The sequence below is a fragment of the Panthera uncia genome, assembly GCF_023721935.1.
Source record: "Panthera uncia isolate 11264 chromosome A3 unlocalized genomic scaffold, Puncia_PCG_1.0 HiC_scaffold_12, whole genome shotgun sequence".
Taxonomy (NCBI): Eukaryota; Metazoa; Chordata; class Mammalia; order Carnivora; family Felidae; genus Panthera; species Panthera uncia.
In genome coordinates, this window is record NW_026057579.1 from 2864244 (window position 1) to 2878606 (window position 14363).

Below are 14363 nucleotides of genomic sequence, written 5' to 3' on the forward strand. Positions count from 1 at the left end.
GTGGGCGGCAGGGGGGAGGGAGGATTTGTTTTGCCCACCAGGAGCAAAGCACTGGCAAGAATGGATGAAGGAGTTTCCCTGATTAGTACCTATCAGCCCCTTGGCTTGGGAAGACCTTCTGAGGTCTGTGGAACTTTTTTAGGTAAGAACTTTTTTAGGTTCACCCGGAGCACTGCCTCCTTGGTGGGAAGAAGCTTGAGCAGACAGTCTCTGCCTTTGCCTCTACTGCCCTGCCCCACAGCTCCCTACAGAAGCAGGGCGGGCACTAGAATAGCCCACTGGCCCACAGTGTCATCAGTGGGACCCGTGCTGAGTTCCACGTCCATCCCAACACCCTTCCTTGGTCTTCTCTCTCCAGGGGATCTGACCAGAGAAGCGCTGCATCTGGACATTTGGAAACCACGGAGCAATTTTAAATAACAATTTTGGAGAAAGCTTTAAGACAATAAAGCACCTGTTGTTTTTGTTTACAGCTTGACTTACAGATGTGGAGGATTCATTTAGGGACATGCGTGTTCTTCCTCTTTTCACAAAATGATTAAATTCTACTAAATCGAGCAAGTCTGGGTGGGAGGAGGAAGCAGATTAACATGAAAGATTTTTTTTTTCATTAACAAAAATCATGTGGTTTTTTACACACAGGCACACATACACTTGTGCATGCACACACACACACGTCCCGTGAATAACTCCCTTCCTGTGCCCCTTCCTTCCTCTCTCACTCTGGCATCTCTGGCCTCTGTGTCCCAGAGCAGTCCCTCCAGGCCAGGGAGTTGTGCTCCTGAGTCTGGCCATCTGGTCTGAAACTGGGGAGCATCCAGGCCCTGCCCTCCCAGCCTACAGATGTGCCAAGACATTTGTCTGCCCACACTATCTTCCCTGGGCCCAGCCTCTTGGACAGAAAAGAAAACCTGTGAAGAAAGAGAGGGCTGCTCATTCCCCACCAAAACACCCCTTCCTATCTACACCCAGGCCCGCAACTCCCAAGGCCGCTGATCCCCACCCACAAGGCCAGAGGTCAGCTCAGTCCTGTCCCTTTCTGACACCCATGTTGAAGTGAGACCTAGACCCTCACTGCCCGCCCTCTGAACTCTTCTACCAAGTTCAAACTCCTTAAGGAGCAAGAAGGAAGCCTGGCTGGTGGCCATGTGTGTTTGGCAGGAGGGGAATCCCTGTTGAATAGGCTATGGGACCATTTTCATTAGCCTCATAATGTGAGGGTGTGGTTCCCGGCTGCGTGATATGGAGGGAATGGGATCGGGGGCTGTTCAGGGAAGGAGTCCACACCAGTGGTGACAAGGTGGGACCCTCATATCTCCAGCCCTATTTGCAGGCTTCCACCTTAAGAAACAGGCTTAAAAACAACAGTTCCCCATCTATGAAAGAAAAGGCTGCTTCCCTAGAGGAGAGCAGGGGTGAGAGGAAGGTTGCAGGGGATCACAGAGAAACTGTTTCTCCCACTCTGACAGTCAGTGACCCCAGGAGGACCCAGAGCTCCTCATCGTCAGGCTCTGAGGCCTCCATGTCCCCACTCCTCTAATATTTCCAGGCCCGCTGAGTTCGGGCTCAGCTGCCTCCCTCTCCCCTCTCCGCTGGAAACAGAAGCTCCAGCGAATGTTTCTAACTCCTGAGTCCACTCAGCCATGTCCCCCTTGCAAAATCCTCCCCTTCCCGCACCCCCCTGCACCCAGCCAGCCAATCCGAGGCCTGCGAGCCTCTCCAGACCCATCTCTCAGGGCCCTGGCGGGATAAAACCGGGCGGCGATGCCGGGTGGATGGGAACAAACTTCAGAAGGAGGAGAGACGCAGGGCCCAGGGCACCCTCGCGAGCGGACCCAGGCGTTGAGGGCCTGCGGCCGGCTGGCCAGGTATGCTGTCCAGGGGTTGGCTGAAAGCTGACGGGGAGAGCAGTGATTCGAGAAGGGAGAGGGTCCCAGGAAGGCTGGCAGCCTTTCCTCTCCTAAGTTAAACTGGATAAGGCCGAGGCCACAGAGGAGGGCACCCAGGCTGGAGTTTGGGGCTTCCCCAGCGAACACCCAATCCCTGATCCTCCGGGCAAACGTGTGTTAGGTAGCCGGGCTGAGGTGGGCCACCCTTCGCCTAAAAATCCTCCGACTCCTGCCACATGATGAGAGCCTAAGGGACAGGGCCTGGGGAGGAGGCATAAGCAGGGGACAGCGAATCTTACGCCCCTTCCCCTGGGTCTGTACAGGGCAGCTGCGTGGCGGCGGGCGCGGCGGGGACCGGCGTGAGGAAGCCCTGAGCCCTCGGCGGGCTGCGAGCGACTCCCCGGCGATGCCTCACAACTCCATCAGATCCGGTAAGGACGCGGCGTTGCCGGGACCCCGGAGCCCCCGCGTCGCCGTGCGTCCGTGCGTGCGCTCGGGTCGGTGGGGCTGGAGAGCTTACGCTCCGGGCTCGTGGGACCCACCTGCGTGGGGACACAGCTGGGGGCGCCGCCGGCCTAGCTCTCCGCTGCGGCCATCGCGCCGTTCTCAGGCCCCGAGGTCCCCCTCGGCCCGGCGAGCCGCCCTCCCCAGGCCTTGGTTTCTGCGGACCACACGGAGCGGTGAGGAGCTCTCCGTGCGGGTCAGAGGGGTGTCTGTCCCTCGCGCCCCACCCCCGTCTTGCACGGCCCATTAGAATGGACACCCTGTGCGCTCTCAGGCCCCGCGTCGCCCCCGACCTCTAAGCCCTTGTTCCGGGTGTGCGCTGCTCTTGCCGGTGGCTGCCCCGGCGGGACCGTGAGCCCCGCGCACCCCTCAAGCCAGCGGGAAAGGAGCCCGCGGTCAGGGGCCTGGGGGCCTCTGAGTGCCCTCGGCTGCTCTCGGACTCCTCCTGGCCGACCCTGGGGCAGGCGGGGAGCCGCGCGCGGGGCGTCCGGCCTGCGAGCACTGGGTTGCCCGCGGGGCCGAACCCCCTCTCCGGCGGCGTCCCGGCCCAGGGCCTTCCAAAGCGCTCGGGGTCCTCGGCCGCGGCGCCTGCTCTCCCCTGCCTCCTGACCCAGGCCCCGGGTTGGAGGGTGCGGGGGAGGGGGGGAGGTGTGTACGGAGACGGAGGCCCGGGATCGGGGCGGGCGGGCGGGCGAGGTGGGCACCGCCGCCCCGGCGCGCAGCAAGTGTGGACGGCGGGCAGAGGCGCGGCCCGGCCCGCGGTGATGGATGGAGCCGGGCCGGCCGCGGGGAAGGCGATTTATGGGGCCAGGGCGCAGCGCTATCGATTTGGGCCGGCGAAGTGAGAGGAAATCAATATTTCAGATGAATTCTCGGCGAATATGAAGTCCCGCTCGGCAAACGGGACATTTGTTATAATAAGCAGGGTCGGATCGGGCGCGGCGCGCGGCTGAGATCTCTATTTAGCCGAGAGCGCGAGCTTCGCCGCGCAGCCTCGGGTCCCGGGGCCGAGGCTGCACGACATGGGGTGCGGGGAACCCCGCAGGGCGCCGGAAGGTTGCTCGTCCTGGTTTGCCCCGGGTTGGGAGACGGAGTCGGCGGTACCCTGCCTCCCCACCCTGGTCCCCCTGGGAGAGCGGGGCCACAGCCATCCCGGCCGCCCTCTGCGAGCGCGGGGCCGCTTTCGGGGCAAAGACCCGAGACCTCGCGGCCCTTTCCGGGAGCGGCGGGGTCAGCAAGCCAGGGAACCGAGCGGAGCTGCCTGGCACCCCTTGCCCAGCCGCGCCCGGGCGCCGCGCGCTTCTTGACCACTTTCTGAGGCTGGAACCAGGCTTTAGCCCCTCAGTCATTAGCCAAACCGGGGTACAATACCGGACGTCGCCCCTGCCTCGGGATCAAGACAGTCTCCGAGGCCGAGCGCTCAGCGCCTAGTGCCCCAACCTGTACCAGCCTGGTCCCGGCCCCTTCCGCTCGGTTCCCGATTCCATCTCCCCCGCCCGCAGCCCGACCTTCCCCTGACCTTTCAGGCTCCGGTAGGAGTGGGTGCTCTTGGACCTCGAATTTACCTTGCTGCGCCAGACCCCTTTCCCTCTGTCGCTGCTAGAAATAAGACGATGTCACGGTCCCTTATGTTGGCTTGATTTTGTTCTCGCTACTTATTTTCATTCTAGAAGCACTCATTAGAATAAATGGGACTAAAAGAAGGAAAGAAATAAAAGGACACCATTTATTTTTACTTTGTTTTTAATCAGCAACAGGCCCAGAAGATGAGAGAGGCCCCTTCTCCACTAGCTCAGATGCAAATTGTCCTTGGGTTTGGTGAGAGAGCCATCCACTCCCTGGCAGGGCCAGGGCAGAGGTATTTTTCCGTTCAAGGAAGGCAGAGGGACTTCTTCTAAACCTTCCCCCAAACAAATAAAGAGATAAAGCTGCAAGGAAGGATAATGAGCCTTTCTCCTTTAGTTTAATTTAATGCTAATTGAACAGAAGAAAACTGCCTAAAACATAGCTCAAACATTTCGAGGCTATCCTGTTTCTTTTCTAAATCCTCTCTGGAAAACCTGAGCCAGAGACCTGCGTCTCTCTAATCAGTTCACTTAACACTGTTGCTTATATTTAAAGATAAATTCATAAGCTGACGCCTCCTGTTTTTATAAGCCCATTTCCCTCAGGCTTTAGCAGCTTCCCTCTTTGCCCGGGACACTTCCTTTCTGAGTTCGGCTTTGCCTGGAAAGCTTCCATTTAAGTTTTCCGTAGAACAGAATCCCGAGGTGCAGGCGGCCACGGGGCTTTTCGCGGGAGCGAGGCCCAGGGCACCGTTTCCAAAAACCGGAGACGCCCCAGGAAAGTTTTCTGCGCGGCCTCTGCCCACCTGGCCGCTGCAGCTCACCCTCGGCTTGCTCTCCTCACTCTTGGCTGATCTTGCTGTGGAGAGAGGTCTTAATTTTTTTTCTACAGCTTTATTCTGAAAGGATGTGGAGAGCGCATAGGGAGTTATTCTGATGCGCGCTGGACAGCAATGGGCTGAACGTTTTTTGTAAAATCTACTGGGAATTTTGTAGCATCAGGGAACAAAGATCCTGTAAAGCAAAACCGTTTTTTAAAACTGTTTTAAGATAAGTGCCACATAAATATTAAAATGAAAATAATACTATATCGGCAAGGAAAAGAGTTCAGTAAAAGCAAGCAAGTTTGATTAAAAGTTATGTGCAATTAATTTGCAGCAACCCTCTACCCCAGCTGCTGAAAATAGGTTATTCAAGTGGTAAAATGAGACTTAAGATCCAGGAGGAACGTGCCTCTGACTTCCTAGATCTGAGATGCAAAGCCCTATTCCTCTAGGTTTTCGAAAGGAGGAAAGGGGACCAAATGCATTTGGGAAGGATCTATTTTCTTCCCAGGTTTCTTGCCTGGGTTGAAAACAAGGTCTCCGGATGGAAAACAGTCTCTGGGAACATAAAGAGGTATTGGGGTTCCTCAATTCATCTTTGTTTCAAGATGTTCCATCCTCCCGCCCTCCTCAATGCAAGTTAATTAGGAGATAATTTAGCTACCTTGTGAATTAGTTTTAAGATAAGTATCTTTTCAAGCTTTTGTCACTTTAATTGCTCCGCTGATTGATAAGAAGTAATTATTTCTAATTGACATTTTTTTGATGTCTATTGGAAGCATTTATTTGGGACCTTTTTGGGGTGGAAGAAAAGTTAATTAATTTTATCAGTCGATACCCAAAAGACTGTGCCTAATTTTGCTGAAGAGGACAAAGGAAGTGAAAGAAACCACAACAAAAAAGTCAGTCTCACGAAATATTAATGATTGCACAATTTTTATTCCAAGGAGAGCATCTACCAATATAATAATATGTCAAAACTTTCTATTTATGGCTTCAAGCCTTGGATTTTAACAGGGCACATGTTTAATGGGTATATATTTTCCCATGGGTATCCTCACAATCCTTGTATATGCTGACTTCATTTTGGAGGTTACTGTGCTTTGTAATTAATTTTTGTGAACGGTAAAATCAGTAGAACTCAGTATGCTCAGATTACATGGCATCATTTTCGTAAGAGATAATTGTAAGAAAGATTTACTAATCGTCATCCCTGTTTTGTAATTATTGATAGAGTTGGGTATGAAGGTGAAACTTTGCTTCGGTGACATGCCTTTTCATACTTGAACCTCGGAGTAAACAGTTTAATCATTCACATCATCCAGAATACTTACTCTGAAAGAGAAAGAAGGGAAAGAAAGGAAAGAATCAAGAGAAAAAGACACTGAAAGGAGGCAAGGGGGGAGGGGGAGGAGAGAGAGAGGGAGAAGGTGGCTGGGGAGAATAAAAATGAAAGAAGTTATTTCAGGAGTGAAGATAGCCAGGTGCACAGGACCTTGGTCATTCAATATAAGAAAATGGAAATTCTACTTCAAAACACATCCTTTTGAACAGGGATCTCTACCATATTCCCTAAGTTACCCCTAAACACCACTGGAAACTCCCCACTTTTCTATGCATAAAACGAAGCAGGGTTTTCAGGAGCCAGCTGGTCTGGCTCTTGGGTGTCTAGATGCAAAAGTCTTGATGTGATGTCCATAAAAAGGAAGCCAGAAAATACGCACTGTGCTAGGGCACGGTGGCGGGGGGGCGGGGGGGGGCTTATAAAGAGATTTGAGTGTTGTTTATTTTTATTATTAAAGCCCCTGTGATCTTCACTCCTAGCTGTATACCCATAAGCTCTCCATAGATAGACTTGTGACTCACTGACATAGGAAAACGTTTTCACACAAACCCAAAGTGGAGACACACTCTTGCCCACACTCACGCACAGCTGAAATGAAAGAAACTCAATCAGACAAGATGCGCTCCTGTTAGGTTAATTTCAGCCAGTGCCTTTTTCAACCATTTATGTATAAAATCTTGTCTGCTTTTAACGATGTTTCTCCCAGATTACGTGGAGCTGCAAGAATGAGGAAACATTTTAAATGAAAAAAGAAATTTAAGACGTACAAACATTAGATAATATCACATACCAATCTCACTATTAGTGAAACTGAAAAAATATATAAATAATGCAAAAAAAAATCAGCAAGGGAGAGTTTAGTAATGGAAAATTCCCCTGCAATTAAATGAAACAGTAATTTAGTAGAGATATGCCTGAATGAATTAGCATTTATTAATTGGTTCTCATAAAAACAATTTGTGTGCGTGTTTCGGGGGGGGGGTAGATATTTAAAGTATTTCTTTTTCATAGGAAAAGTTCCTCAACTATTCCTATCAAATTATGTAGTGATCACATTCTTTTTTGTGAAAAATCCCAATTCTATCACTGGTGAATTTCACCTGCACACAAAGAGTCTGGGATGAGGGAGATGAGCCCCTTTAAATCAGAAGAATGAAGCTGGTCCCCTCTTCTCTTGGGACATTTCCAAGTGTGAAACCAATGGGAAAACACATTGGCAGGGGCTGTTATGCTTAGACACATCCAAACCTGGTCCTGAGCAGACTCCCAGGTGACCCATCTCCCCTGGGGCAGGACTAACCCAGGCAGGCAGAGGAGGCTGCTTTGTGGCTGTGCCCCCCACCCTCCCCAGCCTGCTCCAGCATCCTTGCCAGCTCAGGCAGGAACTGCAGTTTGTAATCTCAGCGAGGAGCTTGCTAGGGTTGACTGGTGCACGGATGTGTTTACTTTCTCTCGCCACAGTTGGTCTGTCTTCAGTTCTAAGCATTTTAAAGCTGCTCTATTTATCAGTCCAAGAGGTGCCGAGTTCTCAGTTGCGCCGAGAAAGCTTTGAGCTCTGTGGTTCTGAGTACACAAGGAGCCAAAAGATAAAAGAAACGATTTCATTTAAGAAAAAAAAAAGATGATTGTAAAAGGAGAGGACAAGAGAATGCACCCCTATTCAAGACTGCAGTTTGCTTTTGTTTTAGTTGAAACTCGGGGAACAGCTGAGTCACTGGCCCCCACCAGCCCCCACTCCCTTCAGAGATAGAACCTGGGGATGTAAAACACCCTGTAAAAGCGGGGAGAATGCACCCACATACTCAGAGTTCTTTGGGGGAGTGATTCTTTCTGGGTTCAGATGAGAATACTTCAGCCTGGGGTTCTTTTGAGAAGGGGCTAGAAGATATTCTGCCTAGGAAATCTGTGTGGTGACTGCTTTCTGCAGGGGTGCTAGATATTTCTCTTTGGGGGAAGAAATAGAGAACAACAATCCAGGGGTCTCCTGGTTCCCAGAAGCTGCACTATCCCAGGCCAATCCCAGTTCTTTCAGTCCATCTCGGTGATTCAGATGGAATCTCTGGGTCAGGGTTGGGTAGGCAGAGGCATCCACTCTTCCTTATTTATCTGTGGTCATGGCACTCTCTTAAGTGGATCTTTGAGTGTCTTAACTATTTCCTCAAGTCCAGAGTTAGGGCTGACAAGCCTCTTTCGGTTTTTTGAAAGCCCCTCTCGATCTCACCCTTGGCCAGGTGAGGACACGATGAGCAAATGTCTCTTACACGGGCGATGGGCCAGAAAAATCTTCACAGGAATCTTTCTATTAAACCCACAATTCATGTCACTGAGTCTGGGCTTTACCTTGACCGGGGCTCCTTCCCCAGGAATGGGCCTGGGCAGAAATCAGCATCTCCTTACTAAGGCATATCCAAGATCAAGGGGCCAGAAGCTCAGCAGAGTTGCCCCTAGCTGCACGTGGGTCCTGCTTTTGTGTTCATTCCCAGGATCCACCCCTAGTCCTGAATGCCGCAGAAGATGCCCTGTCTTGCTAAACCTCAGCACAGCCAGCCAGCCCGTAGCTGCTTCAGCTCTGCAAGTGCCACTCTCATATTCAAAGAAAGAGAAGTAATACGCAAAGAGCTCAGCACACCCTGGCACTTAGTGAGCCCTCAGTAAATGAGAGCTGTGTTAGTATCTTCGAGGGCTGTCATTGGTATGGTATTCCACTGGAGAGGGCACATCATCCTCCAGTTTAATTCCCAGGACTCTGCCAGGTAGTTATTGTTATTGACATTTTTCAGAAGAGAAGGGACCTGAGAGAGGCTGATCTGACTCCATGCCCCCCTTTTCCCCCGCACCCCTGTCCCAAAGTCCAGCTCATCCAAACTCCCTGTGGCATTGGATGGTTCGTGCCCGCAGCTCTGCCTGGATCTTCGGCCAGGTCCCCTGGTGAGAAAATACAGGGCCTGTACGATAGCAACAGTGATGGTGACAGGCAGGGCCTTCAGTCTACCAGCTTGTTCTCCTCATCAGAGTCCCTAATTCTCCAGCTCAGTTAGGATAGATCCTTTTTCAGTGCAGTCCTCAATCTTCCCATCTGCACAATGGGAGAAGTGGCGTCGAACTGGATGTCCCTCCTGGAGGTCGCTGTGAGGAGGAAGGAAATGATCGTCCACTAGGAAAGGCAGAAAGAGGGGGCATTCTTTTAACGCATGCCCCCAAGGCTCCCACATTTCCACCTGCACCAAAAAAGGGGACAGCTATACTCCAGCATCTCAATAAATCATAGGCCAACAAGGAACTTAGTCCCTTGGCATCCCAAACCACACCTGGCCTCCCGACGTGGGTCCACTGTAGAGACTAATGAGTTAGCGGGTGTAATGGGAGTTTTAGAGTCAGGGGACACCGCTGGTGCCCCATCCACAGGCAGCCAGTGCTGAGCACTTGAGGTGCCCCGTCTCATTTTCCCAAGTTTAGGTTCATTCCCTCTGCTGGGTCCCTCTCACTCAGGGGTTCAAAACCATATCGTCTGCTCCTTCAGAGCCACCTCCGTGGTTCAACTTGTAACATTAGCCGGTACCGGGTTTAATTTTAACGTTTTCACTCTTCGCTGTGAGAACAGCTGCCCAGCTCCTGAGCTGGTTGCCTTTCTCGGATAAAAACCCATCTGTAGTTTAAGCAGAGAGATTGAGAAAGAAAAAAAGCATTGTTTTCTCTCCCTTCTTTTAACTCTTTTCTTTCTCCTCCCGTCTTCAGCCACGATGCCCATCAGTTTTTCTCCTGCACTTGTTCTCCTAGGTGGCCTTGGAGTGACCTGAGTAGTTAGTGCTAATTAGTCCACTGGGACATATTGTCGCTGTCAGACCAGCACAGCGGAGAGGTCGGGAGCTGGTTGGGTGACACATCTAAGAAATAGCTTAATCTGCTGTCATCATGTGAACTGCATGTTTGCACACCCAGGGCCCTCTGTGTGTGTTGCTTTTTTGATCCCTCAGCTGCCCCAGGAGGACAGCAGAACTATTATTCTTAGAATAAACTCCAGGGCCAGGAGGTGTCAAGAGGGCGAGGGAGTTTGAAATCACTGTGAAGCTAGGGCCCTGTGGCAGCCTCCCCGTCTCTACAGGCAGCAGAAGGGGCTATGCCTTGGAGGCTTTGCCTGTCCTCACCTTGCTGTTTTCTTCCTGTGTGATCTTAGGCAAGTCAGTTGTCTCTCTGGGCTTGAGTTTCCTCATGTGTATAAAATAAAAAGATGTTGTGGGGCTTCTAGAAAGTTCTGAAAGTAAAACCAGTATCCCCACCTGGCACATAGCAACTACTGAAGAATTTTTTTTTTAATTTTTTTTTTAACGTTTATTTATTTTTGAGACAGAGCATGAACGGGGGAGGGTCAGAGAAAGAGGGAGACACAGAATCTGAAATAGGCTCCAGGTTCTGAACTGTCAGCACAGAGCCCGACATGGGGCTCGAACTCACGGACCGCAAGATGATGACCTGAGCTGAAGTTGGACGCTTAACCGACTGAGCCACCCAGGCGCCCCTTTTTTTAATTAAAAAAATTTTTTTTAATGTTTATTTATTTTTGACAGAGAGAGAGAGACAGAGCATGAGCGGGGGAGGGGCAGAGAGAGAGAGGGAAACACAGAATCCGAAGCAGGCTCCAGGCTCTGAGCTGTCAGCACAGAGCCCGATGCAGGGCTCGAACTCACAGATCGCGAGATCATGACCTGAGTTGAAGTCAGACGCTCAACCCACTGAGCCACCCAGACACCCCAAATTTTTTTTTTCCTGCTTCATACAGTGGTCACCAGGGAGGAGAGTCTCCAAAAATTCTCCAGGGCAGATGCCCAAACATGACATTGTTTTAGTATTTCCTGTGAAACTCTCCGTGAGTAACTTGATACCCAGCCTTTAAACTTTGTTCCTGTTAAAATTTAGGACAGATCTTTCACGAATTCCAGGTGGACAAAATAAGAGGCCTACGACCCAGGGGTGTTGGATTAAATGAAAAGACACATGGGAAGCACTGACTCAGACCCCCGTGGCCATTATCAACGGTGACCGCCACTCACTCTGGAAAACGATTCTTTAATTCATTTTACCAGAAAACCCAGTCATGGCGGAAACGCTAGAATGGGCTATCCGTGGACTTCATGTCCGAATCCAGAACGTTCTAGAGTTTTCGTAGAATTTAGAGTCTTAGAGGGAAGATGAGCCGAAGTGGTGTGCAGCTATCCTGTGTGTGTAGTAAGAGAGGACCATGGGAGGACATGTCTTGGTACTTGTTCTTGACGGACACAAAGCCATACATTTATCTTCAAAAAGTTAAAATTCACTAATCTCTCTTTCTCTCTCCCTCCCTCCACCCCACCCCCATCTTATATTTTCCTGCTTTGTATAATAATCATCCAGCTTTGTCACAAAAGCAAACCCTGGTTGACATTGATTGATTGATTGATTTTTAATTTTAGTATGATGAGACAAGCATGTTTGTAAGCAAGGAACTTAGAAACAGCTTTTTTTAAAAAAAGATTTTTTAACGTTTATGTATTTTTGAGAGACACAGAGAGAGACAGAGCACAAGTGGGGGAGGGGCAGAGAGAGAAGGAGAGACAGAATCCGAAGCAGGCTCTAGGCTGTCAGCTGTCAGCACAGAGCCCGACCCGGGGCTCGAATTGAAGCGGGGCTTGAACTCGTGGACTGTGAGATCATGACCTGAGCCGAAGTCAGATGAATAACCTACTGAGCCACCCAGGCGCCTGACCCTGGTTGACATTTGAAATTAGCTGAGCACCAAAATCACTGATGCCAGCTCTGGTTGGTCGTCTCCTCTGACACTGAGATCATGTCAGAGCGCTGTCGAAATGGAGGTGGCAAGAATGGGGCAACCTCTTGACAGGTCCTTGGGCATCTGGCTGTGACTTTGAGGTGGAAACAAGGTGGGGTGGAGGGGGGGGAGATGAGGATGGGAGGGAGAATGTCAGGGCAGGAAAGGTGCTAGAGTCAAGCTAGGAGCCAACGGGAACCCAAGGGTCAGCCTTTTAATTCAATTTAACAAGCCCTGGTGGAGGGCCCCCTGCCACGTGCAGGGCACCAGGCCAGCAATGGTGGCATTCACTGCCTCAGTAGTGACGGTAAATACAGGGGTGATCCTCACTCCAGTGGGCAGCTGGAGTCTTGTGATTCCCTGTCCACGTCACTGCCGACAACAGATAAACCTCATCTGGCCTTCTTGAGTCTAGTTGGTCCCCGGAGCACATGTTCCAGAGAGGCAGCACGTGAGCCTGTGGCGGCTCAACCAGCTCCGTGGGGGTCTGCCCTAGGACTCTGGAGTGGGGTGACTGGCTGGCTCATGGCAAAACGTCACCCTTCTGCAGGTGCAAATGCCATGGAGATGTGCCCACTTCTGCTAAATCAAAATGCTTGCCAGACACTTCTGACGCGTATCCCCCACACCTTCAGAGATGTGCAGACTTCAAAGGATTTCCCTTCTAGGCCTCCCATCTCGTTGACAGTGTGACAAGGTGTGACAGTGTGACAGTGTGACAGGACAAGTAGGGACAGTGTCCCTGTATTCTGTGACCTTATGACAGTGCCCCACACCAGGGAGATCCCTGTGCCCCCCAAGCGTCCCCTCTCCTGCTGGCCACAGAGCTGTCTGGACAGGTGTCCCTAACTGTGACAAGCCCGCCCGGACCTCAGGGCTCACCCTCTGGCAGGTGAGACCTGCTCTCGAGAGTCCTGATGGTAGTGACACGGGTGCTGTCCTGATTGCTTTCTCACAGTTGCATTCCTGGCTGGCTGGATCCTGTTGGTTGGAAGGTCTCCATCTCCCCGAGAGGTCTGAGGCCAGGAGCGCTTCATGCCCCTGCCCACTCTGCTCTCTGTCCCCACCTCCCTGGAAGTCACTGTCTGTACCGCAGCACGCACACAATTGCGCACAGCCTTCTATTGTTTGCAGACAGTTTTGTGTGAGTTCGCCAATCTGCCCCACAAAGACGGCGCCCATCTTGAGGCCAGGGAGCCCATGTCTCTCCTTGCTGGAAGGCAGAAGGGAGCCCCAAAGGAACTGGCCTTGGGGATTTTGAGTCCCCCTTTCAACCTCTTACACCTGCAGAAAAGTAGACTCAAGGTTCCTGTCTCGGCAGGCTGCTGTGGGGACTGGCTGACCTCGGGCTGGCGAAGCACTTAGTCGGGGGTTCCCCACATCCCAGCCATCCTCCACCAGCCCAGCTCCAACGCCACCCGCCCCTAAAGCCTTCCCTCTTCTCCACCCCTTTCCCAGGGCCCCCTAGACCTTTACTTTTATGGTATGTTTTACAGTCTGCTTTGTAAAGAAATATTTCTCTCTGTGACTCATGCCTTCTAGATTTGACCTACCTGAACACCTGTGAGTGGGTAGGCCTCTCATATCACAGGAACGTCATAGGATTTTGTTACGTCAAATAATCTACCTAGACCCCAGAGAAGGGGTTCTCAGGCGGGGCCCTGTGGCCACATTTTATGGACGAGGAAATGGAGACTCATAGGGCCGTGCCTTGCCCCAGACCCCAGTTGCTTAGTGACACAGCAGAGGCTCCAGCGCTCTCTCTGTGACACCCGGCTGCCTTCAGAGTCTGCTGCGGAGGAGTGAGGGCTGACTCAGGTCCAGGGAGTACTGGCTATGGCCTGTTCTAAGTGAGCACTGACCCAGGGGACTGGGAAGAGGGGCTCCCACGCCTGCTGGCAGGGACCGCTGAAGCCAGAGACACTAACACACACAGACATGCAAATGCACACACATACACCCCACCAGGGTTGCCACTAGGGGTGAGGCACAAAGGCATCCAGAGGGCAAAATTTAAGGAAGTGCTCACTCTCAGGTGCACGAAAGGGCAAGGCTGGCCCTGAGAGTGAATGCCTCCTTAAATTTTATCTCCTGGTTGAGCGTCCCACTTAGGCTCAGGTCATCATCTCCGGTTTGTGGGTTTGTTGAGTTTGAGCCCCGAGTCGGGCTCTGTGCTGACAGCTTGGAGCCTGGAGCCTGCTTCGGATTCTGTGTCTCCCCTCTCTCTGCCTCTCCAGTGCTCATGCTGTGTCTCTGTCTCTCAATAATAAATAAAAAGTTAAAAAAAATTTAAAAAAAATTTTTATCCCCTGGGTGCCTGGCCGTCCTGCCCTAGTCCCCTATATATGATTCACACACCCACATACACCCGTACACATGTGGGCGACATATGCTCCCACACATACACATAGGAAGCCCTTGCTCTCAGACACC

At 51.6% G+C, this 14363-nt stretch overlaps 1 protein-coding gene across 1 annotated transcript in view; it reads left to right on the top strand.

Annotated features, from left to right (window-relative positions):
* The first annotated feature begins 2210 nt into the window (after positions 1-2210).
* Positions 2211-14363, top strand: part of PAX8 (paired box 8) — a 57945-nt gene continuing 45792 nt past the window's right edge. Inside the window, exon 1 of the mRNA XM_049652111.1 lies at positions 2211-2320. Within this exon, the coding sequence (XP_049508068.1) occupies positions 2296-2320 (25 nt within the window). The 5' untranslated portion in view covers positions 2211-2295. The remainder of the gene's footprint in view (positions 2321-14363) is intronic.